Source organism: Passer domesticus, chromosome 19 (assembly GCF_036417665.1).
Source record: "Passer domesticus isolate bPasDom1 chromosome 19, bPasDom1.hap1, whole genome shotgun sequence".
NCBI lineage: Eukaryota > Metazoa > Chordata > Aves > Passeriformes > Passeridae > Passer > Passer domesticus.
The window spans coordinates 12,221,224-12,233,241 of record NC_087492.1 but is presented as its reverse complement, the minus strand read 5'-3'; the positions used below and the strand labels follow the sequence as shown (position 1 = coordinate 12,233,241).

The following is a 12,018-nucleotide window of genomic DNA, read 5'->3' as shown; positions in this document are numbered from 1 at the left end:
GTGCGGGGAATGAAGGGGACATCCATAACCTGTTATGGAACTATAACCAGTTGCAACCCCAGGACGCAGGATGAGGTCCATGCCCTTGCCATGGTGGGGGCCTGGGGATGCAGGGAGATGTCCGTGCTCTATCCCGTGGCGACAGCGTGGGGAATGAGAGAGACACCCATGTGATGCCCCACGGTGACATCGCAGAGCTAAATGGAGACACCTGTGCCCTGCCCACAGTGAGGGCCCGGAGCACGTGGGGACACCCGTGATGGGCAGTAGTGGGTGTGGCCACAGCCGTGCCCTGCACACGGGGCTGGCCTGGCGTGGCTGGGGACACCGCGGCCTGCGGGGACACCCGTGATGGCCAGGGGAGGGTGAGGACAGCCCCACGGCCCCGGGACTGCGCCTGCCCCCGGCCCCATCGGGCACCCCCGGCCCCATCGGGCACCCCCGGCCCCATCGGGCACCCCCGGCCCCATCGGGCACCCCCGGCCCCATCGGGCACCCCCGGCCCCATCGGGCACCCCCGGCCACGCCCACCGGGCCACACCCACGCTGGCCCCGCCCCTGCCCCCGCGGCCCCGCCCCGGGCCGGGCCGCGCAGGCGCGCTGCAGGCGCCGCGGTGCCGCCCGGAGCCGCAGCGGCAGCGGCAGGGCCGGGGGGGCCCGGCCGGGGCACCGGAACCGCCTCCGCCTCCGCCTCGGGCCGGCGCGGCCGGCAGCGCGCCTGCATGAGGTTGATGCTGCTCTGCTGCACCTGGAGGGACGAGCCTATGGGAGAGGACGAAGGTGCGTGACCCCCCGAGCCCCCCGGCTGACTCAGCGCTTCCGCCGCCGCTCGGGCCCCGGGACCCCCCGGCCCGGCTCCTGCGGACCCTGCCGCCGGCCTGCAGCTCCCCGCATCCTACCCGCATCCTGCCCGCAGCCTCCCGCACTGTCCCCGCGCCCCTGCATCCTCCTCGGCATCCCCATCCCGCACCCCTGCACCCCCAGCATGCCCCCTGCACTCCCCACCCAGCCCGCATCACCCCTGTATCCCCAAAGGTCCCCGTGAGCCCGCATCCCGCCCTGCACCCCCTCACCCAGCCCGCATCCCCCCCCTGCACCCCCTCACCCAGCCCGCATCCCTCCCTGCATCCCCCACTGCATCCCTCTCTGGTCTGTGTCCCCCTTGTGCCCCCCCATCCAGCCTGCACCTTCCCCACAGCCTCCCTGCATCACCCTCCACCCCTACATCCCCCTCTGAAACGCCCGTCCCGCACCTTACATCCCCCGTGCCCCCCGCACGTCCCCTGTGCTCCCCAGCCACCCTGCATCCCTCTTGCACCCACAAATCACCCCCTGCACCTCGCACTCGTCCAGCCCACAGCACTGCTGCATCCTCCACTGCACCTCCAAATGTCCCCCTGCATCACTCCCCTGGCTGCATCCCCCTGCACCCCCATCCAGCCAGCATCCTCCTCACACCCCCAAATGTCCCCAGCAGCCCCTGTTCACCCTGCCTCCCCTCTGCGCCCCCAGATCTTCCCTGTTCCCCCAGTTCAGCCTCCATCCTCCCATCCTTCCTTGTACTGCCACCCAACTGCATTCCCCCCTGCACGCCCAAATCCCCCCCATCCTCCTTGTCCAGAACTGTGCACCCAGCCTGCATCCCTGCACCCTCCCAGCACCCCACATCTCCCGCTGCAGCCCTGTCCAGCCTGCATCCCCTCCTGCACCTCCACATCCCCCCTGCACCCCCACACCTTCCCATCTCCCCCTGCACACTCCATGTGCCCCTCCTGCACCCCCATCCCCTCCAGCCTGCATCCCTCCTGCGCTCCCCAATCCCCCTGCATCTCTCCTGCACCCCCAGATCCCTGCTGTGCCTTCCTTCCTCTCTGCACTCACTGGGCCCCTTGTACCACCCCAAGAACGTGCACCCCCAGGACCTCTGCAACCACCCTGCATGCCTCTGTGTGTCCCCCATTCACCCTCCACCCTGCACCCCTCTGTCTCCCCCCATGCACTGTGCATCCCCCAGAACCCTCTGCACCTCTCTGTGCTCTCCTGCATCCCCCAGCACCCGTCCAGCATCCCTGTGTGTCCTTCTGCATCCTCCATCACCCACTCTGCACCCCTGTGTGCCCCCCACTGCCCTGTGCATGCCCCAGCACCCACTCTGCACCCCTCTGTGTGTCCCCCATTCATCCCCCACCCTGCAGCTCCTGTGTCCCCAGCACTCACCCTGCTGTCCCCCCATGCACCCACCAGCCATCCCACACCCCGCCATCCTCCTGGATCCCTTGGTGCACCCATCCTGCCCCTCTTCACCCTCCCTACACTCTGTGCCCCCCTCCTGCCCCCTCTGTCCCCCTCCCATCCCTGCCCTGTCGCCAGCCCTGGGGCCATGGGTGCCACGACCTTGACCCGTTGTGGGATCAGTGGGTGGGGGATGGAATTCACCACCCCGGGCAGAAGGATTTCATCCCGGCTGCTGCTGTGGGGGGCTGGGGCTGGCTGCTGGGGTGACAGCGCTGTCCCCTCGTGTTGCTGCCTGCAGGGACCGACCTGCCGGTGTGTGCGAGCTGCGGGCAGGGCATCTACGATGGGCAGTACCTGCAGGCACTGAAAGCTGACTGGCACGCCGACTGCTTCAGGTGGGACCCGCGGGGACACCAGGGACACCGGGGTGGCATCAGGGACAGTGGGATGGATGGTGTCATGGACACTGGAATGGATGGCCTTAGGGACACCGGGGTGGCTTCAGGGACAGTGGGATGCTCTGCAGGGACAGGGACAGTGCTCCCTTCCGTTCCAGCCATGGCAGGGACATGCGTGCAGCCATCGTGGTGTCACTCACTGGAGTGTGGCTGTGGCTCCTGGCACCCGTGGGGATGCTCCGGCTGAGGCCAGGCCTGGCAGAGGGCTCTGCTGCCTGTCCCTCGCTGTCCCTCCTGCCGGGTGACAGGGCGCGTGTGGCTGATGTCACCCGCCCCCCTCCCTCCCAGTTTCCTCTTTCACTCGAGCCCTCCCGGCAGCTCCAGCTGTTGGAGCCCCGAGGAGGAGAAGGAGAAAGGGTCCGGGTCAGGGGGTGCAGGGGTGCCCGGGACCTGACAGGGCTTCCTGTGCGGCTGGGGGTGCCCAGGGTTGTCTCCGGGGTGTGTCCCTGTCGGAGGAGGAGGATGCTGGCAGCGGTGCTGAGGAAGAGCCGCGTCCTGAGCGCTGGAGCCAAGTGAGTGGGAGTGGGATTGAAGTGGGAGCGGGTCAGGACGGGCCCTGCACCCCAGGGAGCCCCGGGGGGCTCAGCCTTGTCCCCCGTGCTCGGCTCCCCCTCTCCGGGCCCTCAGCCAGAGCAGGGCCGCTGCGGGGCCGCAGCTGGATCCGGTCCCCCCGGATGAGCAGCTTCCGGCAGCGCTTGCCTTGCTGAAAGCCTTCCTCCTCCTGCTCCTGCTCTTCCTCCTCCTCTCCTCTCTCTCCCCGTCTTCTCCCCCTCCCCTTCCCCTTGTCCTACGTTTCCCTCTCCTTCTCCCCCTGCTGCTCTTCCTCTCCCTCCTCCTCCTCCTCCTCCTCCCCGCCCCCAGCCCAGGGGAGGTTTCGTGCTGCGCCATCGGAGGGGGAGTCCTCGTGCGGTGACGTCATGGGGTGGGGAAACTCCGCGCCGTGACGTCACCGCTGCTTGGTATTCCACCTGCGTGGCCGGGGGCGGGGGGACTGCGACAGTCCCCGGGCACCCCCCGGCATCCCCTGCAGAGTGTCCTGCAGCAACCCTGCACCCTACAGCTCCCCCGTACTGCACATCCCTACAGGAAATCCCCTGCAGCTCCCCCTGCAGCTCCCCTGGCACCCCCTCTGCAATCCTGCACCCTACAGCACCCCCGTACTGCACATCCCTGCAGGAAATCCCCTGCAGCTCCCCTGGCACCCCCTCTGCAACCCTGCACCCTACAGCATCCCCATACTGCACATCCCTACAGGAAATCCCTTGCAGCTCTCCCTGGCACCCCATCAACCCCCTCCCAAAGAGGATCTCCTGCCTTGCAGCCCCCTGCACCCCTCCCACCACATCCCCTGCACCTATTCAGCACTCCCCTATAGAAAATCCTCTACAGCTCCCCTTCTGCACCCCTCAGCCACTCCCACACCCCCACACAAATCCTCTCTGGTACCCCTGTCCCGTCCTGCACTGTCTGATGTGCACTCCTGCTGCTGTATCCCAAAACAGCCCCGGGCACACCCTGCTGTTGTCACCCCTGCACCCCCCAGAAGCTCCCCCTCCCCCTGTGCCCCTTGCAGATTGTCCCAAGGCTGATGTGTCCCTGGCCAGGCTGGCGTATCCCTCTGGCTGCCTGTGCCAGGGTAGGGAGTTTGTGACCAAGGGGGCATGTCCTCTGTCCCTGATCAGGCTGGCACATCTGTCACCAGGGTGAGACATCTCTCTGTGTATCCGTGACCAGGCTGGCATGTCCCTATGTGTGTCCCTGACCAGGCAGGGACATCTCTCTCTGTGTGTCTGTGCCAGGCTGGCACATCTGTGGCCAGGCTGGGACATCTCTCTGTGTGTCTGTGCCAGAGACACACACGGACTGGCAAGTCTGTCACCACAGTGTCATGTCCATGGCAAGTCTGGCACATCCCTCTGTGTACCCGTGACCAGGCTGCCACGTCTCTCCCCAGGCTGGCACATCCCTGTGTGTGTCTGTGACCAGGGTGGGACATCCCTCTGTATGTCTGTGACCAGACTGGCATGTTACCCTAGTCATGGATAGGGAGACATGCCCTTCTGTGTATCTGTCACCAGGGTGGGATGTCCCTCTGTCCGTGACCAGGCCGCCATGCTTGTGACCAGTCTGTCTCATCCCTCTGTAAGCCTGTGCCAGGCTGGCACGTCTGTCACCAGGGTGGCATGTCTGTCACCAGTCTGGTACATCCTTCCGTGTGTCTTTATCCAGGCTGGCACATCCATGCAGGGCTGGCGCTTCCCTCATGCCTCTCCCTTGTCCACCCTAGTGTCCCCACGTGTCCCTGCAGCCCCAGTCTGGACTGTCACACCCCTGCAATCACCTGCTGTCACCCTGGGGATGGTGACACATTGATGCAGTGGCCCTGCAGCTACACAGGAAGTGAGGGAAGCAGCTTGCCCAGAGAGCTGTGGAGCAGGCAAGCACTGGCTGTGCCCTGGGGTGACAGTGGCAACAAGGTGACAAGGGTGTCTCTGTCCCTGCTGCAGGTGTTGTGAGTGCGGGGCCTCCCTGTCCCACCAGTACTACGAGAAGGATGGGCGCCTGTACTGCAAGAAGGATTACTGGGCGCGCTTCGGGGAGCTGTGCCACGGCTGCTCCGAGCAGATCACCAAGGGGCTGGTCATGGTGAGTGCCACGGGGTCCCCAGGGGGAGGACATGGAGCCTTGTGCCATGGCTGAGCTCCTGGGAAGCAGGGGAGTGGGGAAGGGGTGCAGACCCCCAGCACCACTGGGTGTGTCAAGGGTGTCCTCTACGTTTTGGGGGACCCTGGAGGGCCTCGCTGGGGTTGGGGATTGCAGGGGAGATGCTCAGGGTGGTGGGAGATGTTCCTGCAGCCACCCCCAGCTTGGTGGCACTTCTGTCCCCACCAGCCCACAGCTCTGTCTGCCCTACCCACGGCCCCAGTGCACCCGTGGGTGCTCCCAGGCCCCTCCGAGCCCCTGCCCTGCTCTCGGTGCCTGGACGGGGGGTCCCGGGGCTGACGGCACTGCCTGCAGGTGGCTGGGGAGCAGAAGTATCACCCCGAGTGCTTCAGCTGCCTCAACTGCCGCGCCTTCATCGGGGACGGGGACACCTACGCACTGGTGGAGCGCTCCAAGCTCTACTGGTATGTCTGCTCTGGGGAGACCGGGGGGACGTGGCCCCTGCACTGCCACCCACCCTCCTGCTCTGCTCCCCACAGCGGCCACTGTTACTACCAGATGGTGGTGACACCAGTGATCGAGCAGATCCTGCCGGACTCGCCGGCCTCCCGCATCCCTCACACCGTCACCCTCGTGTCCATCCCCGCCTGCTCCGACGGCAAGCGCGGCTTCTCTGTCTCCATCGACCAGGGCTGCGGCACCGAGCACCCGCGCACCGTGCGCGTCCGAGAGTGCGTCCTGTCCCCTCTGCCACTGTCCCCTCCCCAGGGCTGGGGCTGCCCCTTCTGCCCCTGGGATCCATCCCAGGGACACCTTTTGGGATGGGAGAGGAAGGGTGGTACTGGGCTGTCCGCATTGTCCAGGGGTGGCCTGTTGGGACTGTGGTGGCGTGTCCCCAACTGCAGGGGGGTTTTGGGGGGCTGTGATGGTGTCTCCCTGGCCATGCTGGCATTGCCTTATACGCCAGAGTGGGTTCTGGGTACCATGCATGTCCCTGTGTGGTTGGGGTGGCTTGTGGACACTGTGCCAGCATGTCCTTGTCCAGGAAATGACCCATTGGGAGTGTCCTAGTACACCCCTCTGATGTCTGACCCCACCATCCCCACAGGGTGGACCCGGACTGCATCAGCCCTGACATGAAGAACTCCATCCACGTTGGTGATCGCATCCTGGAGATCAATGGCACCCCCATCGGCCATGTCCCCCTGGATGAGGTACGGTCCCCCTGTCACACCCCAGCCAGCCCCACTTCTGCCATGTCCCCAAATCCACCCCATCATCATTTCCCTCTGCAGATCGACCTGCTGATCCAGGAGACGAGCCGCCTGCTGCAGCTAACCATTGAGCATGACCCCCACGAGCCCCTGGGCCAGGAGCCAGGGCTGGCAGGCAGCCCCCTGCCCGCCCTATGCAGCCCCCTGCGCTCGCCAGCCCCCGCGCCCTGCGGGGACCCCACTGCCATGCGCCAGCGCGCTGTCACGTAAGGCCACCCCCTGCCCCTGCCCCTGCTGGGTGCCCCCTGCACACTGACCTCTGCCCATCCATCCCACAGGAGGAGCTGCAGCACGGACAAGTCCCCGGGCTCGGGCTCCGTGGGCTCTCCCGCCTCCCAGCGCAAGGACATCGGGCGCTCCGAGTCCCTGCGCGTCGTGTCCCGTGCCCACCGCATCTTCCGCCCCTCGGACCTCATCCACGGAGAGGTGCTGGGCAAGGGCTGCTTCGGCCAGGCCATCAAGGTGGGCAGGGGGCACGAGCGTGGGGGTCTCGGCTCCCCAGGATGGAGGGGGGTAGCTGAGTCCCTGCGCTCCTGGCCAGGTGACACATCGGGAGACGGGCGAGGTGATGGTCATGAAGGAGCTGATCCGCTTCGATGAGGAGACACAGAGGACCTTTCTCAAAGAGGTGAGGGTCCCCTGTCCTTAATCCCCCAGGCTGCAGGAACACAAGGGATGGGTCTGTCTGATCCTGACCCCACCTGGACAGGGGTGACCAAGCCCCATGGGTGCAGCCCTGCCCACTGAGCCTACGAGCAGCAGCTGGTAGGAGCTTTGGGGTCTCACGGACATGGGGCTGGGGGGTTCTCCTACAGGTGAAGGTGATGCGCTGCCTGGAGCACCCCAACGTGCTCAAGTTCATCGGGGTGCTCTACAAGGAGAAGAGGCTCAACTTCATCACAGAGTACATCAAAGGGGGCACCTTAAGGAGCCTCATCAAGAGCATGGTGAGCACTGGGGAGGCAGGTTGGTCCCCCATCGCCCAACAGCCCCACTGTGGCTGGGGGACCCTTCTTCCTTTTCCATTTCCTGGCAAATTCCCCCTCCTGCCCCCTAGGACAGCCACTACCCCTGGAGCCAGCGGGTCAGCTTTGCCAAGGACATCGCCGCTGGCATGGTGGGTGCCACCATGGGATCAGTGGGTGGGACGGGTACTGGTGAGTGGGGGGACCATGGCATGGGGGTGCCCCTGCTCTCAGCCCACCCTTCCCACAGGCCTACCTCCACTCCATGAACATCATCCACCGCGACCTCAACTCTCACAACTGCCTCGTGCGGGAGGTGAGTCCCACCTTGTTGCTGCCCTCCCCCAGCCTGGCTTGTGGCTCTCAGTCCCCGTGTGGCTCCCTCAGGCCTCAGCCCTCCCTGTGCCCCCCAGAACAAGAGTGTGGTTGTGGCTGACTTCGGGCTGGCACGGCTGATGGTGGATGAGAAGAACCAGCCCGAGCATCTCAAGAACCTGAAGAAACCGGACCGCAAGAAACGCTACACGGTGGTGGGGAACCCCTACTGGATGGCCCCCGAGATGATCAATGGTGAGGGAAATGTGGCCAGCCAGGGCTCTGTCCCCAGGCAGGGGACACTTGGTGGGGCTGGGACGGGATGTGTGACATGGCCTGCCCTGTGTCTGCAGGGAGGAGCTATGATGAGAAGGTGGATATCTTCTCCTTTGGCATCGTCCTATGCGAGGCAAGTGCCCCCGGGGCTGGGGTCTGCCATGGGTGCTGGGGTCCTTATGGTGTTTGGGGTCACTTCCCCAAGGCCGGGGTATCCCCTTGGGATTGGGGTGTTTAGAGTCTCCACTTTAGGATTAGAGCCTTTTCCCTTGGGCTTGGAGTCCTCATTGTGTTTGGGTTCCCCTCCAGGGTAAGGTTGTCCCCCTAGGGGTTGGGGTCTCCCTTTTGGGGTTGAGGTCCTCATTGTGCTTGAGTTCCCCCTCTTAGACTTGGAGTTGGGGCCTCTCTCCTTTGGTTAAGGGTCTCCCTGTTGGGGTCTCTCCCTTGGGTTTGGGGTTTCTTCATTGCGTTTGGGCTCTCTCCTGGGGCTTGGACATCTGCCCCTTGGGGCTTAGGGGTCCCTGTTTGGGGCTGAGGTCCCTCCTTGGTGCTGAGCCCGCCTGTTCCTGCCGCTGCCCCCAGATCATTGGCCGGGTGAGCGCCGACCCCGATTACCTGCCCCGCACCACCGACTTCGGCCTCAACGTCCGGGGCTTCCTGGAGCGCTACTGCCCCCCCGCCTGCCCCCCCAGCTTCTTCCCCATCGCCGTCTGCTGCTGCGACCTGGACCCCGAGAAGCGGTGGGTGGTGGGGACCCCCAGGGGTCCCTGGGGCAGGGGACGGGGTGGGGACAGAGCCAGCAGAGCTGCCACGTGTCCCTCTCGCTCAGGCCGTCCTTCGCCAAGCTGGAGCAGTGGCTGGAGACGCTGCGCATGCATCTGGAGATCCACTTGCCGCTGAGCTCCCAGCTGGAGCAGCTGGACCGAGCCTTCGGGGAGACGCACCGGCGGGAGGGGGGGCTGCCCGCGGCCCCGCGGTAGAGCCCCCGCCCGCACCCCTCTGCAGGGAGAGGGAGCTGCGCCCGCCACCAGCCGCTCCTGGGGCTGCCTCACCCCGGGGCTGGATCCCCGGGCCCCTGGACGCGCCCCCACCCCGCTGCCCACCCCGGGGAGCCGGCTCTCCCCGGGGCCGCATGGCCCTGGGCACCCCCCACGCCGTAGCTCTGACCGCCAGGACCAGCCCGGCTGACGCACCGCGGGGACCGTCCCCTGTCCCCGTGTCCCCCCGGCTCACCTCCCCTTTGCACAGCGGGGCCGCCCCGCCCGAGCCCCCGGGCTGCCCCCGACAGAGCCGCGGCCTGCGGCGGTGCCTTGGCTTTCCGTGAACTTGCACTTGGACACAGGAGGGACCCCGTGGCCCCCCAGGGCACCCTCGTAGCAACGCCCTCGGCCGGTCCCTGAGGCTGCTCCCGCTGGCACCCCGGGCTCGGGGGGCTGCCGGCACCCCCGGCCGAGCGAGGTGGCACGGGGGACGCCCCCGTGGCGTGGGGACAGGCACGTAGCGGTCCCTGCCGCCCCTGCTGCCCGTGCTGAACCCTGACCACGCAGCTGGGGACAGCACTGGGTGCTGCAGAGGGACGTGGGGCTGTGGCTCATCTCGGTCCCCCTGCCCTGGAGGGCCCTGGGGGTTGCGCCACGCGGTGCTTTTCATGCTCTTTATTCAGGTTCATTTTTCTGTAAGATATTTAAAGAGAAGAGTTTGTATTATTTTTTCATACAACGTAGCGTTTGCCATTTGTCACTGCCTCGGTTCTGCTTTCCCGAAGGGATCAAACTGTGAAGCCTCTCCGTGCACTTTTGCCCGGGAAGTCCAAGGTGACGTCCTCTGTGGAGGCGGGAAGGGAGCTCAAACTGTGATGTACCCCGAGCCGTGAGTCAATAAATCCTTCCCCGCTCGCTGCCCGGCCTGTTGGCAATTGCTCGCCTCCCCCGGGGGGGCTGGGAGCTCCTGGGGACACTGAGGCACGAGGGGACAGTCCCTCTGCCCAGGGTGGGGCTGTGACACTGGCCGTGGTGGCACCCACCAGCTCGCTTACCCCCATGGGGGCAGTACTGTTGTCTCCCTTTGTGCTGTCCCCACCCCATTGTGGGTACCCCCAGCCCTGGGACTAGTGCCATCCCTGCTTATGTCACCAGGGCCCCCAAGTGCTGTGTCCCCTCACTGGCCTGGTGGCCATGCCCACTGTCATGCCAGGGTGGTGACAGAACTGTGTGACCATCGGTGCCATGGAGCTGATTTGCCTTCGGTGTAACACCAGCCCCAGAGAACAGTGAGGTGGCTCCTGCTGGGGAGGCCATGGCCCTCCCGTGCTGTCCCTCTGTCCTCAACACCTCTCTGAACCCAAATGAGGTCCCCAAGGTGGGGGAGGTCCATCCTTGGGGATGGTGAGCTTTGGAAGCTGGAGAAGACCTGGAACCCAAAGAGCTGAGGGGGACTGACAGGGAAGGGATGGGACTGGGGGGATGTCCCCAAGGATGTCCCCAGTGAGGCTGCAGCTGGGGAAGGAGCCTGAAGGGGTGCCAGGATCCAGGCTGGAACCCCCACCAGGAAACCTCATGGTTTATTGCTCTGCAGGGACATGGGGGGATGTAGTGACAGTGGCTCTGTCCCCCCTCCTGGGATGGCTCCAGACTCCTGTTCCCCCAGTGAGGGACTAGGACCAACACCCTGCCTGGTGTCACAGGCTGTCATGCTGCCCTTGGTGACACCACACTGCCCCTGATGACACCCCACTGTGCTGATTCTTTGCTCTGGGAGCAGGACACTGTCACTCCCTGGGAGCGCTGGGGTGAGGGACACACTGTGGCCATCAGTCACCCCTGTGACCAGCAACTCATCCCAGACCAAGCCACCAGCTGGGACACCCCCTTGCCAGGCAGGGAGGTGGCTCTGGCACAGCTGCAGTGGCCCCATGCTGTTACTGTCACCCAAAAATCCCCTTTAGGGGTGTGAAGCACCCTGTGCCCAAATTCAGCAGTGGTCCAGCCTGACCCAGTGCTCGTGGGAGGGGCTCATCCCATGACTGGCTGTCCCCTCCAGCCATCCCTTCCCAGGAGAGACAAGGCCATCCAGACCACGTCACAGGTCACCAAGAGCTGCCACTGCATCCACTGTCTCCTCCCAGCTCCTGCTCTGTGTCCCCCCAGGGATGTCTCTGTCCTGCCCACGCCTGACCCAGTTTGGAATGGTGATACGTGGGGAGCCAGGTGTCCCCACCAAGGGGGTGGCCGACGGCACCAGTGGCTCTGGCAAGGACACAACTGAGAGCTCCAGCCATGAACCATTGGCTGTGGGTTGTCACCTTCCTGGTGGGGAAGTTTGGGACTCCAGGGGAGAGGAGGAAGGGCAGGTTCTCCAGGAATCCTGGCAAGGTGGGCAGTGGTGCTGCGGGAACCCTCTCGGGGGACATCTTGTGACAGGGGGAACGGGCAGAGAGTCCTCATGAGGCTTGAGATGTGCAAGGAGAAGAGGTGCTGGGACCAGTCAGGACACCCAGCTGCACAGAGATGTGTGGAGGTGGAAAAGGATTCCTGGGATCCCACCAAGGCACTCAGCTGCACAGGGATGTGTGGAGCTGGAGGAGGGTCTCAGGGGTCCAGATGGGGTTCCTGGGGACATGGGGTCTGGTCCCCATCCCTGGCCACAGCAAGATTTACCCCCACATGAGGATTTTCCAGCAAGCAATGCCTCTGGGATACTCTGGAGCCCTTTCCACCTCAGCCAGAGGCTGGACTAAAGACATCCTGGGATCGTTCCTGTCCTCCACCCCTCTGATCTCCCATCCTGCATCTGGCTTGTGGCTCTGCAGGGTGTCTGTCACGGCTGACCCTG

The 12,018-nt window shown here is 65.3% G+C and overlaps 1 protein-coding gene across 2 annotated transcripts; it reads left to right on the top strand.

Moving 5' to 3' along the window:
• The first annotated feature begins 594 nt into the window (after window positions 1–594).
• Window positions 595–10,086, top strand: LIMK1 (LIM domain kinase 1). 2 transcript variants are annotated; one of them, XM_064394721.1, is made up of 16 exons: window positions 595–780; window positions 2,534–2,630; window positions 5,201–5,339; window positions 5,712–5,821; window positions 5,897–6,088; window positions 6,466–6,571; window positions 6,653–6,837; window positions 6,910–7,093; window positions 7,173–7,259; window positions 7,447–7,578; window positions 7,689–7,748; window positions 7,847–7,912; window positions 8,010–8,166; window positions 8,265–8,320; window positions 8,770–8,927; window positions 9,017–10,086. In XM_064394721.1, exons 1-16 carry the CDS (start codon window positions 723–725, stop codon window positions 9,165–9,167), a joined length of 1,938 nt encoding a protein of 645 aa, XP_064250791.1. In that variant the 5' UTR covers window positions 595–722; the 3' UTR covers window positions 9,168–10,086. The 2 variants fall into 2 exon arrangements, with proteins under 2 accessions (XP_064250791.1, XP_064250790.1); XM_064394720.1 differs by lacking the exons at window positions 595–780; window positions 2,534–2,630 and adding an exon at window positions 2,721–3,205.
• Window positions 10,087–12,018: the final 1,932 nt, after the last annotated feature.

Excerpts from the sequence above, each read along its gene's own strand:
- LIMK1 (XM_064394720.1), top strand. The coding sequence starts at position 2,751 with ATGCTCTGCAGGGACAGGGACAGTGCTCCCTTCCGTTCCAGCCATGGC. Across the intron at positions 6,089-6,465 it reads CGCACCGTGCGCGTCCGAGA|GGTGGACCCGGACTGCATCA; the intron begins GTGCGTCCTGTC and ends CCATCCCCACAG. Across the intron at positions 7,749-7,846 it reads AGGACATCGCCGCTGGCATG|GCCTACCTCCACTCCATGAA; the intron begins GTGGGTGCCACC and ends CCCTTCCCACAG.